This window comes from Triplophysa rosa, linkage group LG21, assembly GCF_024868665.1.
Source record: "Triplophysa rosa linkage group LG21, Trosa_1v2, whole genome shotgun sequence".
Classification (NCBI taxonomy): Eukaryota; Metazoa; Chordata; class Actinopteri; order Cypriniformes; family Nemacheilidae; genus Triplophysa; species Triplophysa rosa.
Window position 1 is genome coordinate 17111246 of NC_079910.1, and position 24101 is coordinate 17135346.

At 39.4% G+C, this 24101-nt stretch overlaps 1 protein-coding gene across 3 annotated transcripts in view; it reads left to right on the forward strand.

Moving 5' to 3' along the window:
* nav1a (neuron navigator 1a) overlaps nt 1–24101 on the forward strand; it is a 121453-nt gene that overhangs the window by 72932 nt on the left and 24420 nt on the right. For all 3 annotated transcript variants that reach the window (XM_057363211.1, XM_057363212.1, XM_057363213.1), the window contains one exon: nt 22964–23102. In XM_057363211.1, the coding sequence (XP_057219194.1) occupies nt 22964–23102 (139 nt within the window). The remainder of the gene's footprint in view (nt 1–22963; nt 23103–24101) is intronic.

Consider the following 24101-nt stretch of genomic DNA (forward strand, 5'->3'; position numbering starts at 1 on the left):
ATTTTTTAACAATGGATTCTAGCCTTCACTCTAAAAATTGTGCTATATAGCACTAAAAATGGTTGTTTGCTCGTAATCATAGGGGAATCAATTTAAGTGCTATATAGAACCACATCCTGGGGCTTCAGAGGTTCTTCAGAGGTTCTTTGGGGTGACCGAGGTGCTATATAGCACCGTTTCCGTATAAAGAACCTGTTAAGCCCCTGTATGGTTTTTCAGCTGTTCTATATAGCAACTCAATCATCCCAAAGAACCGCTGAAGAACCAAGATATTGTTCTATATAGCACTTTAAGTGGTTCCCCTCTATGATTAAGATCCAAGAACCACTTTTAGCACCTTTTTAGAGTGTTTTTTTGTGGAACGCAAAAGCAGATATTTTGAGAAATGGCTCAGTGGTTTTGTCTCCACACAATGGAAATCAATGAGCACCAATGTTATTTGGTTATCAACGTTCTTTAAAACATCTTTTGTGTTCTGCAGAAGAAAGAAAGTCATACAGGTTTGGAATGCCATGAGGGTGAGTTTTTGCACCATTGCCTTGCTCTCTGTGCCATGTCTCCTGCTTGAGAAATAGAAGCTCAGGTGTGGGAGCGACAGTCGAGACAAGCGTGAAAAGATAGAGCGAGGGAAGAGATGCTGATGAGCAGTCAGGCAAACAAAGTGCTTATCTGTGTTGAGTAGTTGACCTGTGAGCCATGTGCCTCTGGCTGTTGCCCAGTCCCAGTCTGCATGTCATAATATTTATGCTTCCACCTCTCCACTGCTTTCCTTCAACTGGTTTCTCGACTATAATGATTTTACAGAGCATTGCTGTTTCGTCACACACACACACAGTTAAAGTTATGTTGTCTCTATCCCCTGTTGTGTCTCATTTGTCTTTGTCTAAGCTTGCAGGCGTTTCTGCATCTAGAGCATTTCTTTCTTCCATTTGTTTCCCCTTGCTCTCTCAAGTGTTTTTCACTGTGCTGGCATGTTGCTGATGCAGTGCTGTTGACCTCCCAACATGCCCTGAGGCGTAACTCCTCTGACATCTCTCCCACGGTCTCAGGTGATTCTAGGAGTCATGTGACCCTAACAGATCCAGTACTCCTCTGTCCTGGCTGAAGGTCGTCCGTCAGCAAAGACTCATGGGAGGCTGATGTTACATATGGATGAACCTCCCATTGTCCAGAACATGCCCTGACTTGCGGGACGTGGGGAGTGAGGAATGGAAATGCTGTCATTAGCCAGGAATGTTGTCAATCAAATTTGCTCCCATAGACATTTTGACCAAAAAGTCAGACTGGAAAAGTTTCTTGACAGGTTCCTCAATGGGATTTTGTGTTGTTTCTCAAAAATATGACCTTTAGGGAAACGTTAATGCGAAAGAAAGTCCCAAATGGAAAAGAAGCGTGCAGAGGAGACTCTACTGTATTATTACCGTCTGGTTGGTCTATCAACAGCTGTGTTTAAAGCGTGTTTCTCTCAGTCTGTACTATACTGCGGCTATTGCATCATCATGCTGCTTTATTCATTACCCAGAAGGCTTTGCTCAAGTATCATCATTATGGGCTCCTCGAGGCTGCCACGTTACAAACCGATGATTTCTTCTGTAAGCAATCTCAAACTCTCATAGATTTCTGATTCGTCCCCTAACTACAGATACAAGAATGTCAGAGCCGATAGTGTGGGCAGCGCTCACGTTTTACTTGGAATGCGGGAAAAATGTTGTCACTAGTTTCCAGAATAAAACGTGATGATTATAAAACAATTATTTTGCTTTAACACATTTCTAGAAATAGTCAACTTCGGCATGAAGTGCTTGTGCTAAATGTGCATTGGCCGCATCCAATGCCGAACACTTTATTGATTCTAATCGGATCCAGTTTCACACAATTCAAATTTGTTTTGTGTCACTCTAACTGGACCAAGAATACAAGGCCACTGCTTATCCAGAGACATATTTAAAGAAAAGGAACCACCCTGGTGGAGGAAAAGGGGTATGAGTTTGCCTCTATAGCAGAGACACCCTCCTGCTGTTCCTGTGCAAATCTTCACTGTAATCTTCCCCATTGTTCCCACAAAAGCTTACCCCCTTCCTCAACTGCCCGTGGTCCCTCTTCTACACTCGTGAAAGAAATGCGCATGTATTCTGGAACTGAATGATCCGGAAGGTCTCTAATCCTCTCTCAGATCACGAGAGGAGCGTGATGTGAATGGAAGGGGTCGAGAGCGATTAGACGAGCTGACACAACAGCATTTCCTGAAAGGTGGTTAAGGGGGGTTGGAGGTGGCCTCCAAATCTCTTGACTCGCCAAAGAAATCTTAACATGAGACTAAACTGCCTTAGAGGAGAGGACACAATGGCGGAGAACCAGGAAGGATGCTAATAAAGCTTCTTGGCCTCTATCGTGACCCACTTCTGTAGACCTCGAAATCATAACAAATGCTTCTTAAGTGGATAAAGACATGAGTGGGTGGTTTACAACGCTTGCACCAAATTGTCTTTCACTTGCCCAAAATCAATCCACATGTTGTCAAGAGAAAGGTCAGATAGGGCTGTGATGCAAAGTTGTTGTTTGTTGTGGATAGAAAGACACAGCATCAAGACATCCTCTGGGTTTGAAACGCAAGTCACGAAACAAACAAATCAGTCAGCTGGAGTCTGGAGTTACATACTTTGTGTCTCCGACGCTCAACTCAACCTTACTGGATTCACAGGCGAAACTCAATCCATCAACACTATACTTATAGCTTAACAGCTCTGGGGAATTTCACGTCTCCTAAATATTAGGGGGCCAAAGCTGGGTGGAATGGCCATAGTGTCGACTGCAGTTTGGAAAGCTGTAATGTCTTGAAAAGGATTAAACTCTGTCAATTGGTCCTTCTCGGAAGTGGTCCCTCACTTTTCCAGTCCGCGCTGTCTGGGTGGGCCGGGGGAATAACTGTGCCGAGGGGCCATGCAAAACAATATTGCGCAAAGCAGGGTGGAAGTGAAATTGAAGTGGAAGTCCTTCAAGGTTAGCGGATGTGTTTTTCCAAAGTTTAAACTTTGCTAGTGGCTTTGCATGCATTACGGAATAGTGCACTTGTCATTTATTCACCCTCGTGTCGTTCCAAGCCTTTGTAATCTTCTTTTTTTAGGGGAGCACAGATGTTTTTGTCTGTGCTGCTGTTTTTTTTTACATATGTGAGGGAGGGATTTTTCTTAGCTCTAAAAGGCAAAAATTGGCCCACATTTTCAAAAAAACTTCGAGAAAGAAGGCACACAAACAAACCCAATCACTCTTTTCACACTTGCAGGGTCAAACAATGAGATGACACGCTCATTGTTTGGGACTCTCTGATGGTCTCCTGTAAGCAGTCATGCATCACTCCCTCTATTTCTCCAATCCACCTGTTATAGCAAGTCCCACGCCGTCTTTAAAAACACCCTGTGGGAGAGCCACTCAGTCACATCAGCTCCCCTTTTCCTCATAAAGGACTAAATGGGACAAGAAACACCCAACAATGCCGAGCAGCCGACCAACTAAAGAGCCGCGACTGCTGTTAAAGAGATCTGAGTGTTTTTGAGTAGCCCTGGATTTGGTTCTTCTGTCTGACCACAGCATAGACGGTGTAGGGTAAAGTGTTTAAAGAGGGCAATGTGAAAAAGAGGACGAGGTTTTTTTCGTCCCCTGTGGTTAGTTTTACTGTCGTTTACAATGGAAAGTTGAAAATTTAGGTGAAATGGCTTCTTGTTGAAGTTTTTCTTCTGCAATACCTCTCCAGCACCGTGGAATATGCGTCTTTTGTCTCTAAAGTTTGAGCTAGCTTTTCATCATGTATTCACCCTCATGTTGTAAAAAAAACCTGTATATGACAAAAGAAGATATTTTGAGAAATGTCTCAGTGGTTTTGTGTTTGTACAATGGAAGTCAATAGAGGTCAATGTTGTTTGGTTACCAACTCACTTCAACATATCTTTTTTTGTGTTCTGCAGAGGAAAGAAAGCCACAAAGGTAAATTTTTGGGCAAACTATCCATTTAAGACCTGGATGCATTTAACATCTACATTTCATTCTTTTACAGTCTAACTTACAATAGCTGTGTTTATATCCACCTATTTATATTTGGAATTTGGGATGTTGCATAAAAACTCTGTTGCATAAAATTTGTGTCAAAAACGTATAATGTGCTTACGTTTTGTATCCGATAGGAAGAAATACGTGAAAACTACGATAAAAACACATTTATACCATCTGTTTGAATACTCGATTCTGATTGGCGGGAAGGTGTGCATTAAAACTGTTTAATGCATGGGTAGTTGCACGGGTAGTTGAAAACAACCGTCATTTTCACCTGTCTGATCAAAAATAACACTATAAACATCAACAACAGCTTTAACTTGGCAAGTGACAGTATAAGCGGGATAATCCACCGCTAGCCGTGCATGAAATATTTGCGTCGGGTCATCCTTGGCCTCCACATATTGCATTAAAATCCTTTAATGCATGGCTAGCTGTGCATTATCCCTTATACTTATAAAATATATTCCTTAATGTTCTCATAATAAGGAAGCTTTCATTTTCTATTGTGATATTTGGAGCCAGTTTTCACAAAAATGCAACTTTAGATGGAAACGTAGTGATAGCGCTTGTAGCTATTTTAAAGGGGGTAACTGTTTTCAGGTGCACTTTTGCCACAGCTGTTCCTAATCTCCACAGACACTATTACAGAACGGACTAATAGAAGGTTTGAAGGCCACATCATACAGTGGGGAAGTGAGCTTGAAAATATGCGGACTTTGGTTTATGCTCTCGGGCCATGGGCCATCCTGAAGGACCCAGAGGCTCCAAAGAAAACATTTTCTCTGTTGATGATACACATGTTGTTAAGCCCAATATGCTGAGACTGTACAGATTTCATGGGAGGAGAGACACAAATATGCAGGGGCCATATTTTGAACGTGCTTTATCAGTTTAGAAGTGGCCAAGTTTGCTCAAGGTGGAGCCTTAATGGTCGGGACGTTGTAAATGATAAATTTCCAAGCGTATGTGGGGTGTTCCAAACATTTCCAGTTCAAATATGAGAAAGGTTAGAAAGTGTAGATAATCTAAACCTGGGGAGGTTAAATCCAACATCAACACGCTGTGCTCCTTTCGTCAATGGATCTCATTGTGCACTGCGGAGTGCGAGCCGGCAGCAGAAAAATGTAAACTTGTATGATGAAAGCCAACATGTGGATAGGTGGGAGTGTGTGTGTTAAAGTGTCTCTTCGCCCGTAGAGTCAAGTGGGAACAATTATTCCATATCTTTTACTTTAGGAATACTCCAGCATACTTTATTCGGTCATCCACATTGATCCCTGTGATCAAGTGTTGTATTGTTTGCTTCTTTCCTAAGTTTGTCAAACTGGATGTTGTCAAGGGAATCCCCTGGGAGGGAATGAAGTTGGTTGTGGTTGCTCAGGAGTTCTAGATAAGGTGGATGAGTGTTCCCAGGTCTCCTCAGAGCTCCTGGGTTGCTCTTTCATCTCTCGTTCACTGACAGGTTCCCAGGGAAATCAAAGTCTTAGGTCGGTGCTCGGCCATTATGTTGAGGAAGGGGCCGTAACAATCGCCACAGTTGCCAGTTAAGTCGACCACTAAGCTTGTACAGAAAAACAGAATGTGGGAGCAGTCTGAGGACTGTTAGAAGTTTGTTACTTCTGACTTTCTTCTTAAGTCCACTGTGCTTTTTTAAGAATTAGAACATTTGATTAAATTTGATTGATATTTGATTTCAGTTTAGCCAAAAGACAAGAAAAGTCCAAAGACGAGAATGTAGATGTTTTCCTACATAGTTTTTGATAAAAATCTTCTACTTTTGAATTTTTTTATTTTCCTTTCCTTGTTTTTTTTGTCCCTTTCCCTCCAGCCGCCTGTCATATGGATATAGATTTCTCTCTAAAACATCACAGAAATGTAACATCGGCGGAACTACAAAATACAGATTTTGACAGATAGCCCCGCCCCCAAACGTATGCTATTGGTTGGGCCAGAATTTAAAAAATTTAGGAGTGTTTCAAAAATGCCACAGGCACTAATGGCCGCATCAGATTATACGAATTCAGCCCAATTTCGGCATGATTTGCCTGCCGTAGGGTATCGTTGTAATTCGTAAACAACATGGGGCACCGAGAGGCAAGATTCGATCGTCAAAATTGCAAAATCTGACACAGTGACATCATAACAGGTGTGCCTGTACACGATTTTTCTGTGAAATAGAATATATCTTTATTCTGGGGTTAAACAATGTACTGTTCCATCTACATGGTGTTTACGTGAATTACGTAACTTCAGCAGTCACACAGGTCTACCGTAGTTGCTAAAACCAGACACACTGTTCTCCACAAACATTTATGGGGTGCAATAAAACCGCAATGACTTGCTCACAGCGGTGCTGAATCTGTGCTCTGACCACAGTGCCTTGTCTCAAGGGGGAGATCAGAGAGACGGGAGGGAAATCACTCATTATACGGGACTCTTTACTCATTAGTGTCCCTTTTTTTGTCTTGCTCTCTCTCGTCTCCCGGTGCCAGGCAACACAGCGGGCAGGAGAATGGCACACCTGCAGTCTCTGTGTTTTGTTCACACTGCCAAAGGACCAATCAGGCATGTCTGTCACATCCTTACAACACACACACATACCTGGCTAGACACAACATCAGGGCCACCAGCCGTGTGTGTGACTGCTTGATGCTCGGTGTGTGTGTGTGTGTGTGTGTGTGTGTGTGTGGTGTTTGTAAGTGTGTGCAATAGAAGAAGAGCCTCTTTGTCATTTCTTCTGGGCTGTCCTCTTTCCTAAAGGTTTTATTCATGATATCGTCTCAGTGGTTCCAATAGAGTCTTGGCTTTCTTCAGTCAGACTGTTCATTTAGAGAAGCAGTCCATTGACTAGACGAACACTGTCCGCTGTCTTCTTTATAGGACTGTGTTGTTTGTTTGTTGAAAGAAAAGTTGCTTTCTCTTTATTCTTATGTCATATCAATGTTTTTTCTGAAGCCACACACGCAGGTGTACATTTTCAGAGTTTGACATTCTTTCTCTCTGAACATCTTGATGACAAAAGGAAATTAAAAAAGAAAAACATTTTTAAGTCGCCTTACATCAGTGGCTTATGGCAGAATTACTAAAAGATTTGATTTATTTTGGCATTCACCCAGTATGTACTTTGTCCTTTTATACTTATTCTATATTTGGTTACCAAATATTTGATATGACCTCCTTGGAAGAAGAGACTGTGACGTCTCAATGGGATTTTTTATCCTGGTTAAATAAATAAATGATTATATATTTGGTTACAATATGTATTATATATTATTATATGTGTTATTTATTTAATGATGTTACAAATCATTAGTTTGCCAGTATATGTTTATTCTTTGCTAATGGGAAATGTGTACTTTGTATTTTTTAGCGAAGTTTGGTAATGATGCAAGTTGATACATTCACGCATGAATGATTTATTTACACATATTTTTCACGTTTTATTTTTCGCTTGAGACGTCTGAAGAGATGACAGTATATGTGTAGTGTTGACGTGCAAACATACCATACCAAATATAAATATACTCAAGAAATGAGCTGTCCGCTCCATACCTGAAAAGGTAAATAATATACAGTATTCCTGTAGCTCGGTTGGTAGAGCTATGTGCTCTCCAGAGAACACACGTACTGATAAAAACATATAAATGAAATGTCACTTCATATTAAAGTATCTACCAAAAGCATAAATAAAACAATTGGACGTCACGTAAAGTGCTTCTAAATCAATAATATAATCTAGACATCAGAATGAAAGCACAATAAATTGCTGACAGTAATTGTAGAGATTTGATGGTGCGGTCGGTGGGCATTAAAGCCTCACATGCATGCGCTCAGGAGAGAAAGAGAAGGGGGTGGAAACCGGGGGTGTTGCCTTGCCTCTCCTCGCCTCTATCTCTCTTTCTCTCTCTCAGCGTGAGCATTGCGCAGAGAGCCGAGCCCGACTCAAGCCTACGCGGAGCTACAGAGAGCGAACGCGGGATTTTATACTGTACGTAGCATGTGAAACAAAGCGGCGTGATAAATAATGAGCGGCCGAGTTCTCAATGGGAAAATGCTGCAGGTTCAGGGTCAGAGAGTAGGACGGACAATGCACTATCACCTCTCAAGGTAAGACGAATGTGCTGTTGAAATACATTAGCCGGCGCTTTATTCCTGTGGCGATTTCTTTATTGAAAGACCGGGTTTGCGATGGGACTTTGGCCGCAAGGTGCGCGCGCGCTCGTGTACTTAAAACACTATAGAGGACACCTCACTGATCGATTGTAAGATACAAGTATAAGCACGTAGTTGTCAGCGGGTGTCGTTTCTTATACGTGCAACATTGTCAATCCGGCCACAAATCAACATTAATGTCATGATAATGTAGTGATTTCATTCATTGAGTGCCGATGGCTCTCTCGGGTCATATCATCCTCATTCATTTAATCTCGCGCATAATAAATGTCTTTGTCTCGCAAGTTGTTTTAAAGTGTGCGATTGTTGCGCCGCTGGCTCGTGGAGTGTCGCAGGCGGAGGCGTTGCATGTGAATGAATGGAGGTGCGTACCGGGGGTGCATTGCGGAGGGGCTAACAGGCGGATATCTCGCTTTCACGAGCAAGCATCCCTATTGTTTGATGACTGTAGTTTTGTGGATTGGCCGGAGTGAAGAGGACTCGCAGAAGAGGACGTGTCTGTTGGACAGTAGGCTATATTATTCTATAGTCCTCAATGACCTACATAAGAGGAAGCGAGTGGGTTGCTGTGAGCCAATGCTCTACATTTACATTAACTGTATAGTGACTTGTACGTCTGTAAAGCTAGTGAGCTGCGTATATAGACTGCATTTTTGCCCATTATATGCGCGTGCAACAATCGCTAGTTTGAATTTTAAGGGGGCGTGTCCTCCATCGCGTAACATGTAGAAAAATATTTTTGACAAAGAGGATAAGTTAGAGAGAGATTTTATATCAAAATACACATATATTATTATATTACACATATACACATTATTATATTATGATGCATATACAAATATACAATTAATTTATACACTTTTATGATTTATTTTTTATAATTAAAATGATATCATAACATGTACAGAATAAATGTAAACCGATTTATACATTTTATTCATGACACCTCATGTCACATTAAAACTGAAATTAAAAACATTAGCCTAATTAAATAAAAAAACATGACATTTTGGCCCCCCCCACACACACATTCATGATACAGCCATTACTCATAATTATAGATATAAACTACAATGATCGTCTGCGTTCTTCAAACCGATTTTAAAAAGGACCTAGGCCCCGTGAATCTAACAGACGGTATGCCCCCACCCCTTCTGTCCATATTGATTGTGACCTTAAAAGGCACAACTGGGTTTTTGCTCTTTCTGGGTGACTGACCTCTTCAATTGACCTTTTATGTAAAGCCATTAGGAACTGAGATCAAACTGTTATTGCTCTGTTCATTCAGCCATTTAGCCACGTGAAGTTGTCTTTGCGTCTCTTGACAGAGACCAGTTTCACAGCCGTTCGTCTTATCAGTTGCATCACGAGTCTTTCCCAAAGTTGGCGGGTTCAATTTCTTTATCTGTTTGTTTTAGCTGTTGGGCCTTAAAATCAAACAATGGTTCTGCCAGGCAGTGATATGTGGTTGGGCAGCTGGCGGATTGTGTAATTCATACAGGAAAAGCATTATTGTTATTTTACTGATATGACTGTAGTTACTTTTGGGTTATTTAAACTTAAAGTACTGTACCAGCCGTTTAGGAGAGTAAAAGGTGACTTATGCTAAATAGGAGTATTGCTTGGTCTGTATGTGTCAGTTTGACTGAGAAGTCATTTAAACATGTTTGTCACAGAATGGCTCTATGTGTATCGGATTGGAATCACTTAAGACCTTTTTAAAAGTCAGACTTTCTTCTCGAGCTGTTAGGTTTTACTGCTGTCATGGATGAGCTACAAGTCCAGTTTCCTGTGGTGTGAACTGTTTGTAGCTACAAGGGGTGGGAAAGGATGTTTTACTCCATTTAAGCAAATAGTTCCTAAAGCTTTTGTCCTGTCTGCTGTTGTTACAAATAACATATTGGGCAATGATCATTTTAAATGGTCTATCAGGGGCGAACTGGGCCCAGGATATCCTGTTTTGGATGAAAATGTTTGGCTTGCATGCAGTGGATCATAAAATCTGAACTGTGTTCATGATTCGTTTTGATTCTGTGATTATTTTGTGATGATTCATAAATGTATTATTGTATGGAACACACAATTGGCTGATTTGAAACTCTTTGTTTGTATGAAAATTATAACAAATTTTCAGTATCAGTAGATGTAGGAACTGTGTGAAGGTTTTAGGTTCATATGAACTAGTAGGAAGCATTAAATATATAGGAAGTAATTATTCGTGTGTCTAAGTGACAAATTATATATCAGCCAGTATGATGATGAATTATTGACATGACAGATTAATCAGCAAACAAATTTCATACTTCCCACTTCAAAACTATAGACAGCCAATAGTATTGTAAAATGTGTGGAATGATATTCCTGCTCTTGAGACATCAGCCATTTAAGAACCTAAATTGTTTTTTTGACAATATAATTTATTGTAGGCTTAATACAATAATATACAGTAGTATGTGCATACATTTGGCAAGGAATCAGAATCTGATCAAAGATATCACTGTAATAAATGTAAAAACAAACAAAACAAATATTCCGTCTGCTGAGGAGCCAGAAACACATTTACATATAATGAAAATTTACATAAATAAAAAAAACCTGTTTTGCATGTTATTTTACTCCCAGCATATACATTTGCAGTCTTCTGTACATTTTTGACATTTTTGGAATACATAAAAAAAAACATGACAATTCTGTTAAATGAAACAGTTATTACAGTTTTATTTTACGTATAGTATCTTATAACGGCAGCATATTCGCCCCTAGTGCTGCTCACCAGTCTACTCGTCTTTCTCTCCAGCTGTAGGACAGTTCAGAGAGATTAATCTTTGAATCCGTGTCTGTGTATTGTTATGGCGGTGGAGTGCGCGCTGCGTGCAGTTGCTCTTCAGCAGCTGTAAGGAGGAAGAGGCCACGCTGGGTTTAATGGTGGCCACAGCTGCTACGAGTTACACCGGTCTGGGAGGAGCGCTCTTCATTTACTCTACCTCTCTGTTCTCCCCTTTACAAGTCCCCCTCATTCAAACCAAAACATTCTCCTCAGCATCCCCTGTTCAAACGGGAATGCGTCCGTTATATCAACCGTCGAGCCTGGAGAGAAGCCACGAGAAACCTGAACTCCTGAGTATTTATACGGGGCTTGTTGGTTTAGCATCTTGGTTTCCTTCAGGTAGTGTTCTGAGCAGTACTGCGGTTGAATAAAACACGATACAGAGTACACTAAAGAACTTAATGTTGTCCATGAAGAATCTGTCTATCCACCCATCCATAAGCCATGTAAAGGTATGATTAGGGCTGCACGATTAATCGTAGTTTAATCGCGATAACGATTCGTGCTTCTCACAATTAATTGAGCATAATTGTTGTGATATTATTGTTTTAAAAGCAAGCACAAAACTCCCGATAAGGTCAGAAAATCCTCGCAAAGCTTGTATCTTTTAAACTGCCACTTTACAGGAAATACAAAACACAACATTGTTTCACTGCCTTTCTACTATTTTAATACTTTTTTGCAAAACCCACAGACAACAGCAAGGGTGACCAATGATTTACTCTTACTCCACAAAAGTGGATAACGCTGTGTAAGGATCCAAAGCCATGGCCTTGATTCTTAAGTACTTTTTGCAGTCGAAAAGACGATCACCCGAATTGCTTAGTTTATAAAACCCAGATTAAGCCTAGTCCAAAACCGCAAGGGATTTCCAATAGAGAATCCCATTTGAGCAGTTTCATTAAAATTAATCTGCGTTTGGGAAAATGGCCACTGACATCCCAAACAGCATTTAATTTGACATCAGAACAAGGTCTTGGTGGTCTCCAAGTGTCACTTTTAAATACTTTTTCCCTGTCAAGGAGAAAGTGTGTTATGGGAAGAGTACCAGATAATCATTGCAGGACAACATTAATGAATTACTCACAGGCCGTAAATCTGGTTTGAGTCACTTTTCTGGACTTGCTCAATAGTTGGAGTTTTTCTGGCCCTCTGAGCTGTCCAAACTGTTGCTTAATACGTCAGTGTCTGGTTTACATGTTTTTGCTTCAGATGCTTTGTGATCGAGTCCACAGAATTTAAAGTCGTGAGGAATGGACCACTGCTGTCTAATGGGGCCTTCAGGAAGTCCAGGACGAATATACTGACTAATGTTTATGTTAAAGGACCAGTTCACCCAAATAGGAACATTTACTCACCCTAATGCTATCCTAGATGTAAGACTCTCTTCAGTTGAACACAATTGATTCAATTTATTTAAAAATTCCATCATCTTACATGATATCCAAAATGCTGAAGATACAAAAAGCACATAAAATCATTCAAAAGACTCCAGTGAGTTAATAAATGTGACCCTGGATCACAAAACCAGTCTTAAGTAGCACGGGAACATTTTTAGTAAAAGACAAAAATACATTGTGTGAGTCAAAATTATCGATTTTTCTTTTATGCCAAAAATCATTAGGATATTAAGTAAAGATCATGTTCCATGAAGATATTTTGTAAATTTCCTTTAAATATATAAAAACTTTATTTTTGTGAGTGGATGGTCTGCCACAGTGCCCCTGATTAACAACTTCAAAGGCAATTTTCTCAATATTTAGATTTTTTTGCGCTCTCAGATTCCTGAGTTTTAAACGGTTGTATCTCAGCCAGATATTGTCCTGTTTTAACAACTCATATATCTATAGAAAGTTTATTTATTCAGCTTTCAGATTATGTAAAAATCTCAATTTCGAAAAATTGACCCATAAGACTGGTTTTGTTGTCCATGGTCACAAATGTCTTCTGAAGTGAAACAGTACATTAGTGATAGAAATAATTGATATTTTGAGCTTATTTCGCGATTGATACATCATCAATGTAAACAAAAAGATGCGCTAAATTTAAAGGTGCAATGTGTATTTTTGGGGGGGATCTATTGACAGAAATGCAATACAATACACATAACTATTTCTTCAGAGGTGTATAAAGACCTTACATAATGAAGCGTTATGTTTTTATTACCTTAGAATGAGCTATTTTTATCTACATACACCGCGGATCCCCTTACATGAAATTCTCCTTGTTGTTTCTACAGTGGCCCTAAACGGACAAACCGCTTTACAGAGCGCGCTTCGTAAATACGTTATCTCCTTCGTCAAGGGATCAAAAACGTGATAACATCTTTGTCCTGTGTCAGCCACCGTAGTTCTTCGAAAATGTAGTGCTAAAATTCACACATTGCTCCTTTAAATATGGCAGCATGTCCATAACTTTGAATCTCAGTGGTTCTCGCAACCTGATCTCACGGAAATTCCTAACTGTTATACGAATTTGTACGATGGGAATTAAAATGTTCGATTATTAGAAAAAGCAAGTAGTTTAACTGTCACCAGTGTAAAAGCATATCATACTAAAGTGTTCGAGTGAGATCATACAAATTCATGAGGTGGTATTGGAAGAGGGACGTTCTCATTCTGAATGGCATTTAATGGGCCGAAAATATATATAGACTTGTGGAAGATGAGTCATGGATACGAAATAGTTAAGCTTCACAAACTTTTTGTGAATTTAAGCACCTCTCAAAACCATAATATGAACATATGGAATAGACTAATCATTGGGAAATGAGTTGATATATAATTCTTATTAATCCCAGGCTTAGTTGCTTTTGTGGGCTTGCGAAAGCAGGCTTGTTATTGTATCACATTGTTTTTCATTTTAACACGCGCAATAGAACTACAACCGACAGTGAAAATATGTCAGGGAGGAAATACATTTCTGTTTTCACACGAAAAGCTGGCCAGTCAGATAAATGACTGATCCCAGTGAGAACAGCATTCAGCGTAACACATTCGGCCTTACAGACAGCTTTTGGCAGACAGAGACCCTGTGACTTGTCTCCATATGTTTAACAGAAAATGGATGAGGTGTCCATGTCAAAGGTTGTCCGTCCCAACAGATCCATAGATTTTGCTGTCAGACTCTTTTGAATGTGGTCAGATTTGATTATGTATGTTACGGATGTGGTCAGAATTAAATTATAATGCATAAATCTTCCGGTAATGCCGTGTCTTTGATGAGCTGTCTTGGTTCGGTGTTGTCAGGGCAATCTGTTCTCTAAAGCTTAGCCGGTTAGGTGGTCTTACACCCCGTATTGTGAACCATCTGTGCTGCCAGTCGCAGCCATCGCTTCACCCACACTGAACACACACAGACACATACATAAAGTGTGAGGGTGTACCTGCCACAGTAGAGACAGATGATAATCTGAATGTTATTGAATTCAATATTAGTTTGATGTAGGTAGGATGAGCTTGGATTAATAACACAGGTGACAAAAAGCGGCTTTGACTTAAAGAAAAACCCGTATTGACCCCCATTGACTTCCACTGTATGGACACAAAACCACTGAGACATTTCTCAAAATATCTTCTTTTCTGTTCCACTGAACAACGAGTCAAATACAGGTTTTGAATGATATGAGGGTGAATAAATCATGACAGAATTGTTCTTTTTTTGGTTTGAACTATCCCCTTAAACTAGGTTATTATAGTAAGACCATAGTGAATTTGTGGCTAAACCAAAGCAACTATTGTTATATAGTTAAACCATGGTTAATTCTCCTGATTTACCCCCCGTAACTGCCGATATTCACTATTTGCAGCCTAAAATATATCTTCCATCAGGCTGTGATATTTAAAAAATAAATCTTGACAGACAGCCAGGTCTGCAGCACACCTTAGCTGTGTTTGGCAGGCTGGCAGCAAACATTGGCGTTAACTGTGGCTTTGTTCTCGCCGGAGGGGACAACTGTAGCCTAGCGTCAACAATGGCATTTCATACAACGGCAAAAATGTTCAAATCTCCATCCTCTTTGTCGATTTGCATGTTTAATCTGAACGCATGCGCCAATTTTGGTTTACGTGTGAATCATTATGATTATTAAACAGCATTTGGAGTAGTATTTTGGTTTGGACACATGTGTGGTTTATCGGTTTGAGGCGTCGTTCACTCTGTGGATTTTGTGTGTCCAATTGGCATTGATGAAAGAGGATCTGCCACCTGTCATTTGGCATTCCAGTTTTTGCAAAGCTGGGAATTTTGGGATGGGCAAAGCAAAAAAAATGAAGAATGTGCAGGGAATATTGATATAGATGGCATGACATGAAGATATAGGATATATGCCACGGGCAGCATAATGTGCTTTGGGACAATAGAAACATAACGTTAGAAATTGGTAGATGATATAAAAGCTTTATAAAAATTGAATACAGTAATATTCATTCAATCACAGAGGTCAAAATCAAGGGGTGTGCCCTGCTTAAAAAACAATTTAAATTGTAATGATTTCCATTACAAATACCATTGTGAACCATCAGATGTTTACCATTAAAACTTTTACAAAGATACTTTCTTTTTTCTTTATTTTGCATTGCTTATTTCAGTAGGATTTATTGATTATAGTCTTATTGGTCTCCATCCCAGATAACATCCAGCCAAACCCAACACATTAACAGCAGAGACCATTATAGTTTCCATTAAATCCAATACAATTCCTAAAATAACCATTAAATCCATTAGAATTTCTGTGGTGGTTTCCATTGCTTTATAAAGAGGTTATGTGTAGTTTCTATTAGTTTGTTTAACAAAGTCTGTCTATTTTGTGTATCATCATTCTCGGATTTATCAAATGACACCTGGATACACTGCTCATGGTTGTCCAGTTTAATTTGCGTGTGATGTATGTGTGGCGAGATGCCATGAGTCACAACTCACTCTCTCTAAAAACTCCAAATAGCTCTTGGGCAGCGGGTGCTTTCTTTAGAAACACACTATTGCTGTTATCTGCTTGCCTGGCATCCATGCAATTAAAGTTAATGTTTGGTTAAAAGTGGTGGGGGGGGGAGCTTTATCTTTAAATCGCTCTGTTGTTTTCTAGCTGGCAGTGTCTGCACAATTACAGTGCGGTCTTGACATGGCGTTATTGTATTTTTTGAGAGCTCTCTTGTGGGAGGGGAGGACAGATAGAGGCATGTGCTTCAGTTAGAGATTGACAGCTTCAACAGCACTAGCATTATTAGCTCAGCGGTGTCTGTCAGTTTGCCTGTCGTTTTTATTTTGTTTAGCTATGCGCAGTTCTCGTTTGTTTCCTTATTCACCTTCACATCTTAAAACGATCTCTGCACGACGATTGTTGTTGTCTTTCGTGCATATAGCCGACAGTTTGATTTGTTTGCTTAAACAAATGCTTTGTATAAAGAGAGGGCGTTGGGTGTGGTTTGTTGAGGTTTTTGTTGATTCAAAACAGCACTAGTATTTACGTCAGAGTAACACGGCGGTTAGCACATGTGCATTAGTCAGCAAAAAAATATATATTTTATGTAAACTAAATTGCAATTTTAAAACAAGTTCGTAATCAAATAAAAAATGAATAAAGTATCTTTAATTTAAACAAACTAAGACTGGTGGTTTTCCTAACTTGGATTTTTGTAGCAATTTTTTAAAGAAATATCAGCATACAGATGTTTTCCAAGTTTGCAGTAAACACAGTGGCGCCTGCTGTTCAAAACATGTATCGCGACTCATTTAGCATCTCAACCGACTTATAATCGATTTTCAACTGGCTCACAGTGAATCGTTACATCCCTAATTTACACGACAACAATGTAGTAAAAAAACACTTTTTTTATGCTTTTGGAAAGTTTTACGTACACACAACGTTGTTGAAACGTTGCACATTCCTATGTGTTTAATAAAATAGTAACATTACTATTTAAAGAAAGTTTAAAGAATTGCCATGCAAACATTAGATTTTACGCTAATCTGAAGAAACAGAACGTAGTGTTACAGGTTTGTTTAGCCTCAATGGCTTTCTTCTGAACGGTGAACTTTAAAAACGCACGCAATGTCCATCTGGTTATAACCCCTAAACTTCACCCACTGACACTATCAGCAGGGCCGACATGAGGTTGCTGCTCATTATCGGCATTGAACATGCAGATTTAGTCCGGGTTTATCGGAAACCATGTGACGTCTCTGGCATGCCTTTGAAGTGAGGCCGCGTCTGTGGGACGCTGCAGGTAAACCTGAGTTTTCAAGGTCTCCTTGCCCTCCTTTTTCCACATCGCCTGCTGCATGCCTCAGAAATCTTCCGGGGAAGCTTCGCTTTTAAAGCGTCACTTCAGATGATAAATTCAGATCACAGATATGTCATTGTGATTCTTCGTAGCTGTCGAGCGGTCCTTATTGTAGCGTTTATGGCAACGAGCAGGTTTGAAGAAAAACGGCAGCATTCTAAGTTGCACAAATGGCACACTTGCCACGCATCAACGCAAAAAACAGCTGCCAGATCACATCTCACAAATATTCCCAGCTGTGAGAGACAAGCATGCGACTTGTTCTCCGTTTAAACCCTTTCACGGTGGGTTGGATGATGAGAACTTGGAGTGTAATGACAGAGTTTGAAGATTGAGGTGTTTGAAACTGCCCGGTCAAACTCAAAACCCGGTCATTGTCCTTCGTAAAGAAACCAGGACTGTTTCAGTCCTCAGGGCTGGATGTCCTACAAAACAGCTGAAGGTACTCACATATCTCATAATGATAGACTTCCCTCAATATACCTCTGTTTAATGCTATCTTCAGGTGTCATTGGGATATTTGAGGAATTTAAGCACATGTGGTGAATTGAAAAGTGTCGGTTGTGTGTTCAGAGGTTATAACTAAAGCCAGTGTTAATGCTACGGCAGAAATTGTATCACGGTATCAGATTTTAACTGCGCTGATATCGCGGCCAAAAGATTTCACGATAATGATATTATCACAATACTCATTGAAATGTCTTTTTTAAAAAGAAAGAAAAAATGCCGTCAGTAAAAAAAAAAATTTGTTTGATTTTGTCTGTTATTTGGTCAATGAATCACACTTGAAATACTAGTGGTGGCGGAGAGAGCGTTTGTAACCATTCTCTTAAGACTTTGAACGGGTCCTGAATACTTTGCGATATTATGATATGTGTCAAATTAACACGATATCAAAATCGTGGTTTTTAATATCACAGTTATCACCGGTACCGGTCTATTGTGACACCTCTAGTACAGTCTTACCTGCTTGGGTGGGCAATGACACACTCGCACAACCATTCACGCCCTACTGTCGCATGTAAGGCTGCATTTACATTTGTCATTTACATGCGACCTGTATCTGGATGTTGTCCACATACACATTGAAAAGACAAGTGTAAACATGCTTCTCATCGGAATGTCATCCGATCCGCGTGTCCTGATCCAGAGGTAGTCGAGGACGCATTGTGATCGGATCTCAGTGTAATGTAAACGCAATCCAGCCAGTTTATCTACATTTACCGGTACAATTTCACAGAAAACCCCGCCCGCTATCATTATTCTCTCGTCTGTGCGAAGTCTGTCAGACTGCGGAGCAGATTACAAATACAGAGGAAAGTTTACTCTTGCTTCCGAACGTCGTTCATTTTCCCACGAAATGATCGTGGATACTTTTTTACAGTGTATCATTATTTGCAACCTACACAGGATGTATGTCAAATCACACGAGATGTTTTACTTGACCACTTCAACACTATTTGTGACTGCCATGAACGGGTTTTACTTGCACACACAGCGCCAGCTGTGTTTTTAAACGCATCATTTGTTTATTTTCATGTCTGTGATAGGGCTGCAGCTATCGATTATTTTACTAATCGGGTATTCTACTGATTTTCCATCGATTAATCGGGTATTCGGATAATAAGTACTTTTTCTTCATTAAAGAGCAATACTAAATATAAGACAGGTCTCTTTAAATGAACAACTAATTTGTTTCCTTTTTAGAAAAAAAACTTTTTTTATTGCTGAAATTGCATACATTAATATCTGTGAAAAAATAACCCATTTAATACATTACGTAAGGGATAATCCACAGCTAGCCGTGCGTTAAAGGGTTTTAATGCACGATGTGGAGGCCAAGAACCACCAGACACGAAGCAGATGGTGGTTGCCTCTGCGAAGTGCATTAAAATCCTTTAACGCACGGCTAGCTGTGGATTATCTGATTATACCATGGTCATTTGCCAAGTTAAATCTTTTATTGATGTTTACAGTGAAATTTCAGTTCAAACGTGTGAAAATTACAGTGATTTTGTCAGTTACATTTCAAATTTAATCAAACTTACTGGAGCTACGTGTGCATTAAAGAGTTTTAATGCACACCTTCCAGCCAATCAGAATCGAGTATTCAAAAAGACCATGGTATATAAATTGCCATATTACATTCAAAATGCAATATAATACAAATGTATAAATAAGAAACATTAATAAAAATAGATAGAATAATTTTCGATTAATAGTTTTGGTTTCTTTTTTTTTACTATTAATTAGTAATATATTTGTTCACATAAAATATCGAGTTAACAGGACTTTTATTTTGGCAGGTTGTCGGAAGACGCTTATTTTTAGTATGTCTGTTTCTTCACTAAAAATAAAATGTCCGTGAAATAAACTCTCAGAGCAACTATGGAGATGAAGTTCATGTGTTCATGCAGACAAATTCATGAGCATCACGCGTGCACGTTAAACTGTGCAGTTCATTCACTCAGACACGCAGAACAGCCAGATGACATGTGTAAATAACAGGATTTGGCATCCACTAGTCCGCATCTAGTTTTATGGACTCAAAATAGACTAAAACTAAGTAAAATAGCAGTTCACTATTTCAATAAGCTATCACTTATTTATCAGAATGAGACATACGTGTGAGCGTGTGAACAGACTAAAATGCGTGTGTCTCACGGTGAATGCGTGAGACTTGAGAGCCCTGTAACATGTAGGCTGCGTCCGAAATCGCATACTGTGACAGTACGTACTGAATTTAAATAAGTACCTACCTATCGGCCGTCAAAACAGTACGTTCTATTTAGTATGGTGTGAGAGTGGGAGAAGTATGAATACATTTCAGACACACTGCGTCCGCCATGTTTTATGGTCATGTGACCCGTATGCTCTTTGACCTATAACGTATTAACAACAACCTACACGTGAGAGTTGATAAAACATAATTTAGTCACGAGAAATTCATTTATTGGCACTTACATTAAAAACGGACGTCCGCCTTAAACCTTTCCGCTATATTTATTTGATTTACTTTTGAAATGTGACCGTTGCTCAGCTCCCGTGGCATCATGGGATAGATAAGTGTCCATCCGATCCACACTCAGGAATCTCGGCGGAAGTAGTAGACCATCCGGGTATTTCTCGCCTACTGTTTTTTGCATACTGAGGTTTCGGACATACTATTCACGACTCATTTTCGCCTACTTTATAGTAATGAAGTACGCGATTTCGGACGCAGCCATAGTGTTTAGCAGGCTGTGCATTAGTAGTAATGGTCTGTTAGGTTAACGCAGTGCACCGTGTGTACTGAAGTTAAATGGATTAAACAAAAATTGCCTAATGCTTCTTTGTATTCGAATTACTCGAGTAACTCGAGGAATCGTTTCAGCCCTAGTCTGTGACATGAATAAACAAATGATGTGTTTAAACACCGTTAGAGTCTGTGTGTGCGCCAGTGAAACCTGCCGTAGCTTGAATATGTGATGGTGGTACGGCTGAAGTGGTCAAGTACAAAAGCTTGTGTAAAAGACAAACATCCTCTGCTTATACTTTCACACAAGTCTATTAATTGTTTTAATAACTCCAGCTTGGTGGTTTGCTTCCCGCTGCTGCCTCGATTTCAACATGGCTGCGGCGAATACTTTCCAGTGTATCAAATGTGTAACATGCTCATCCTCCCCGTTATACGTGTTGTGTGAAATCTCCCCGCACCGGGGCTATTTTTAAATTGCAGGCTTTTTAAAATAATGGGTGGGAAACTATAGAGATCCGATCAGATATCCAGATGTGGAAGCCACTTGTTGACAAGTGTAAACGCGCTGTGTCCTGATTGTCTGAAGATCCGATCTGCTTGTCCGGTTCATGTTAATGCCAAATATAAACGCACCCTAACATGAACAATTTCATATGAGGAGCAGCACGCCTTAAACATAAAACTCAAAACATGTCATAAGATCAACAGGGAGTCTGCCAAAAGAATGTCATTAAATGAGGAACATGATCCCAAAGTCAGCTGTTTCATTCTATAGGTCACTACAGCTGTCCAGAACATCCCATCACAGCTTCACAAACCCTTTGTTCAAATGAATCGGCATCAGTTGCATAACATGCCTTTTATCTATTAGGAACCGGTTATGTTCCTTCATGACACAGTTTCTCAAATGTGGGTTGTGAATAGAAGAACTGCAAACTTCTCTATGTCAACATGTGTTCAGTGTTTTTCAAAGGCATCAGCAGAACATGGGTCTTATCACTTTTTAGGGTTTATCAGGTAATGTTTGACTAGATGTGGTCTTATCTCAAAGTCACCTTCATCTTGAAGCGTTCTGATAGATCGGGACTAGACACAAATAGACATCCTTGTGAATGTTGAATAAGATTCGGTAGGGTCCTTTGTTTGATAAACATCCAAAGTGATTTATATAAAAGTTAGCCCAAAAGTCACGGCACTGAATAGATGAAATTAAAGGAATAGAGTAGGGCTGTCACGATTATGAAATTTGGCTGACGATTAATTGTCTAATAAATCATTGCGATTATGATGATTAATTGTCTGTTTTAGAGCTTTGACTTTTAATTCTCATACATTTTTTATTCAGCTTTGAAACGACCATATTGTTCTGAATACAAGACTATGTTCTTTTTCTTGGAAATACATCAGAAAAAATTGGGTCATCATATATTTAAGGTTTAGGCTTTTACCTGTCAATAATACAACCGCCAAATACTTGTGAATGAAGTAAATTGATCAGGTGTGAATTGAAGCCACCATTAAAATGCTATCAGTCTGTTTTTTTCTAACTTGCAAGACTACAATAAAAGTTTACTTCTATGTTAATGAGATTTTGGTCGACTGGTTTTCACACTGAAATAATATTAGATTGTACTGCAGGTTATTTTTATGGTATATGCTTTAGTTTTTTTTTAAAGTGATTGTGTTGTGGTGGTACATTTTACAAGTATTACCATGCTTTAGTTACAATATATACACTAAAATATGCAATATGCAGATGCACTACAGCTCGCCCTAGTGTCTTCTATAGAGATGTGCGATAATTGCGATGATCTGAAACCATCGCGATGAGGTCAAACAATCGCGATGAGACGATTATTTAATAATCCTGACAGCCCTAGAATAGAGTATTTTGATTGTTTGCTCATAGGAGGTGGCGCCATTAAAGCTGATATCTGTAACTTTTTCCTCTCTGTCGCCATCTCTGTTTGAAGCATAAAATTGCAGGTCGCTTTACATGCTTTTCTTTACGCGTCGAAGTCGAATGTTGTCAACTTGGCATTTCTTTCTTTATAAAATATTGTACTGTATATTTAGTTTCATTACTGTTTATTCTATTGTCTTTATTGTATCACTAAACAAAATAGTTTCCATGTGCATAAATGTCTGTATTTGGTTTTTTTTGTAAATAGCCACGTAATAAGCGAGACAGATGATTATTATCACAAAATAAACTCTTTGGCTTTAGGGTAATACAAGAACGCTCTGCTTTATTGCGGGGCCCTGATCACTACGTTGGGGTTTATTTTGTGATAACCAGCTGGCTGTGTAGTTTCTATTACATGTCTCTATGCATGATGGAGGTGTTCAGTGGTTCGGTATGGTAATGACGCATGTCACGTTTTTTCTTTGCAGTTGGGATGAGAGCAGCTCCATCAGTAGCGGTTTGAGTGACGGTTCAGACAACCTCAGCTCGGAGGAGTTCAACGCAGGCTCCTCCCTCAACTCTCTGCCAACAACTCCCATTGGCTCCCGGCGAAACTCCGCCATTGTGGTAATTCACTTCTACTTGAATAGACATATTGATCTTACGGTTGGTTTCGTCTTTCAAGTTTGTTTCATAGGTTTGGCACCGTTGTGATGTTCCACACAGACACATGACATCTGATCTGTCTAACTGGCAGGCCGGGTTCGAGCTAATAGTCTTTTGCTGCTAATGCGATGAATGTGTTACAAACCGCTAACCTCTTTAGAATGAGGGGCGCACACTGACTCAGTCGATATTCATCTGAAATCTTTCAACAGTTTCTCCCACCCAAAGACATGCGATGTGACTCTATCTGACGCCTTCAGGGAGGCTCTGGTTTCATCCTCAAAGATGAAGTTGTGTTACTCACTTCTGTGTGTACAGTATGTTGGTTGAATAAATAAACAAATAAATCTACCCAGAAGGTTCTGCGGTCAAAAAAGGAATAGGAAGAGTTCACTCAAAATGAAAATGAATCGAATGTTACTCATGTCATTCTAAGCCATTTATGATTTCATCTTCAGTGGAAACAAAGTGTTGCACATAAAGAACTATAAAATGAGAATTTTTTTGTACAAATCTAGTGACCTTCTTGTTGTTGGTAGATTTATTACCATTTGTGTTACTGTACGGTAGATTTACTACAAATACCTTGGTTAAACTATGGCTGTTGTAATGAGAAAATAGTACATTTGTGGTTACTATGGTTTTACCACAAAAAACAAACAAACAGAAAATTGAGATTAATATAATACTATAATTAAACCACGGTTCATTTTCGTTTCAAATCTGACACATCCAGTTGTATCAAAGTTTGATGTGGAAAAACGCAAAAAATGTCAAAAGAAGAAAGAGAAAAAAATATGGAACATTTGCAGAGCATGTGTTAACTTAAAGGGATAGTTCACTTAAAATGAATATTCTGTCATCATCTCACCCTCAGGTTGTTCCAAACCTGCATACATTTCTTTGTTCTGCTGAACCCAAAATATGTTACCAAACTGAACTCATCCCCATTCACTGCCA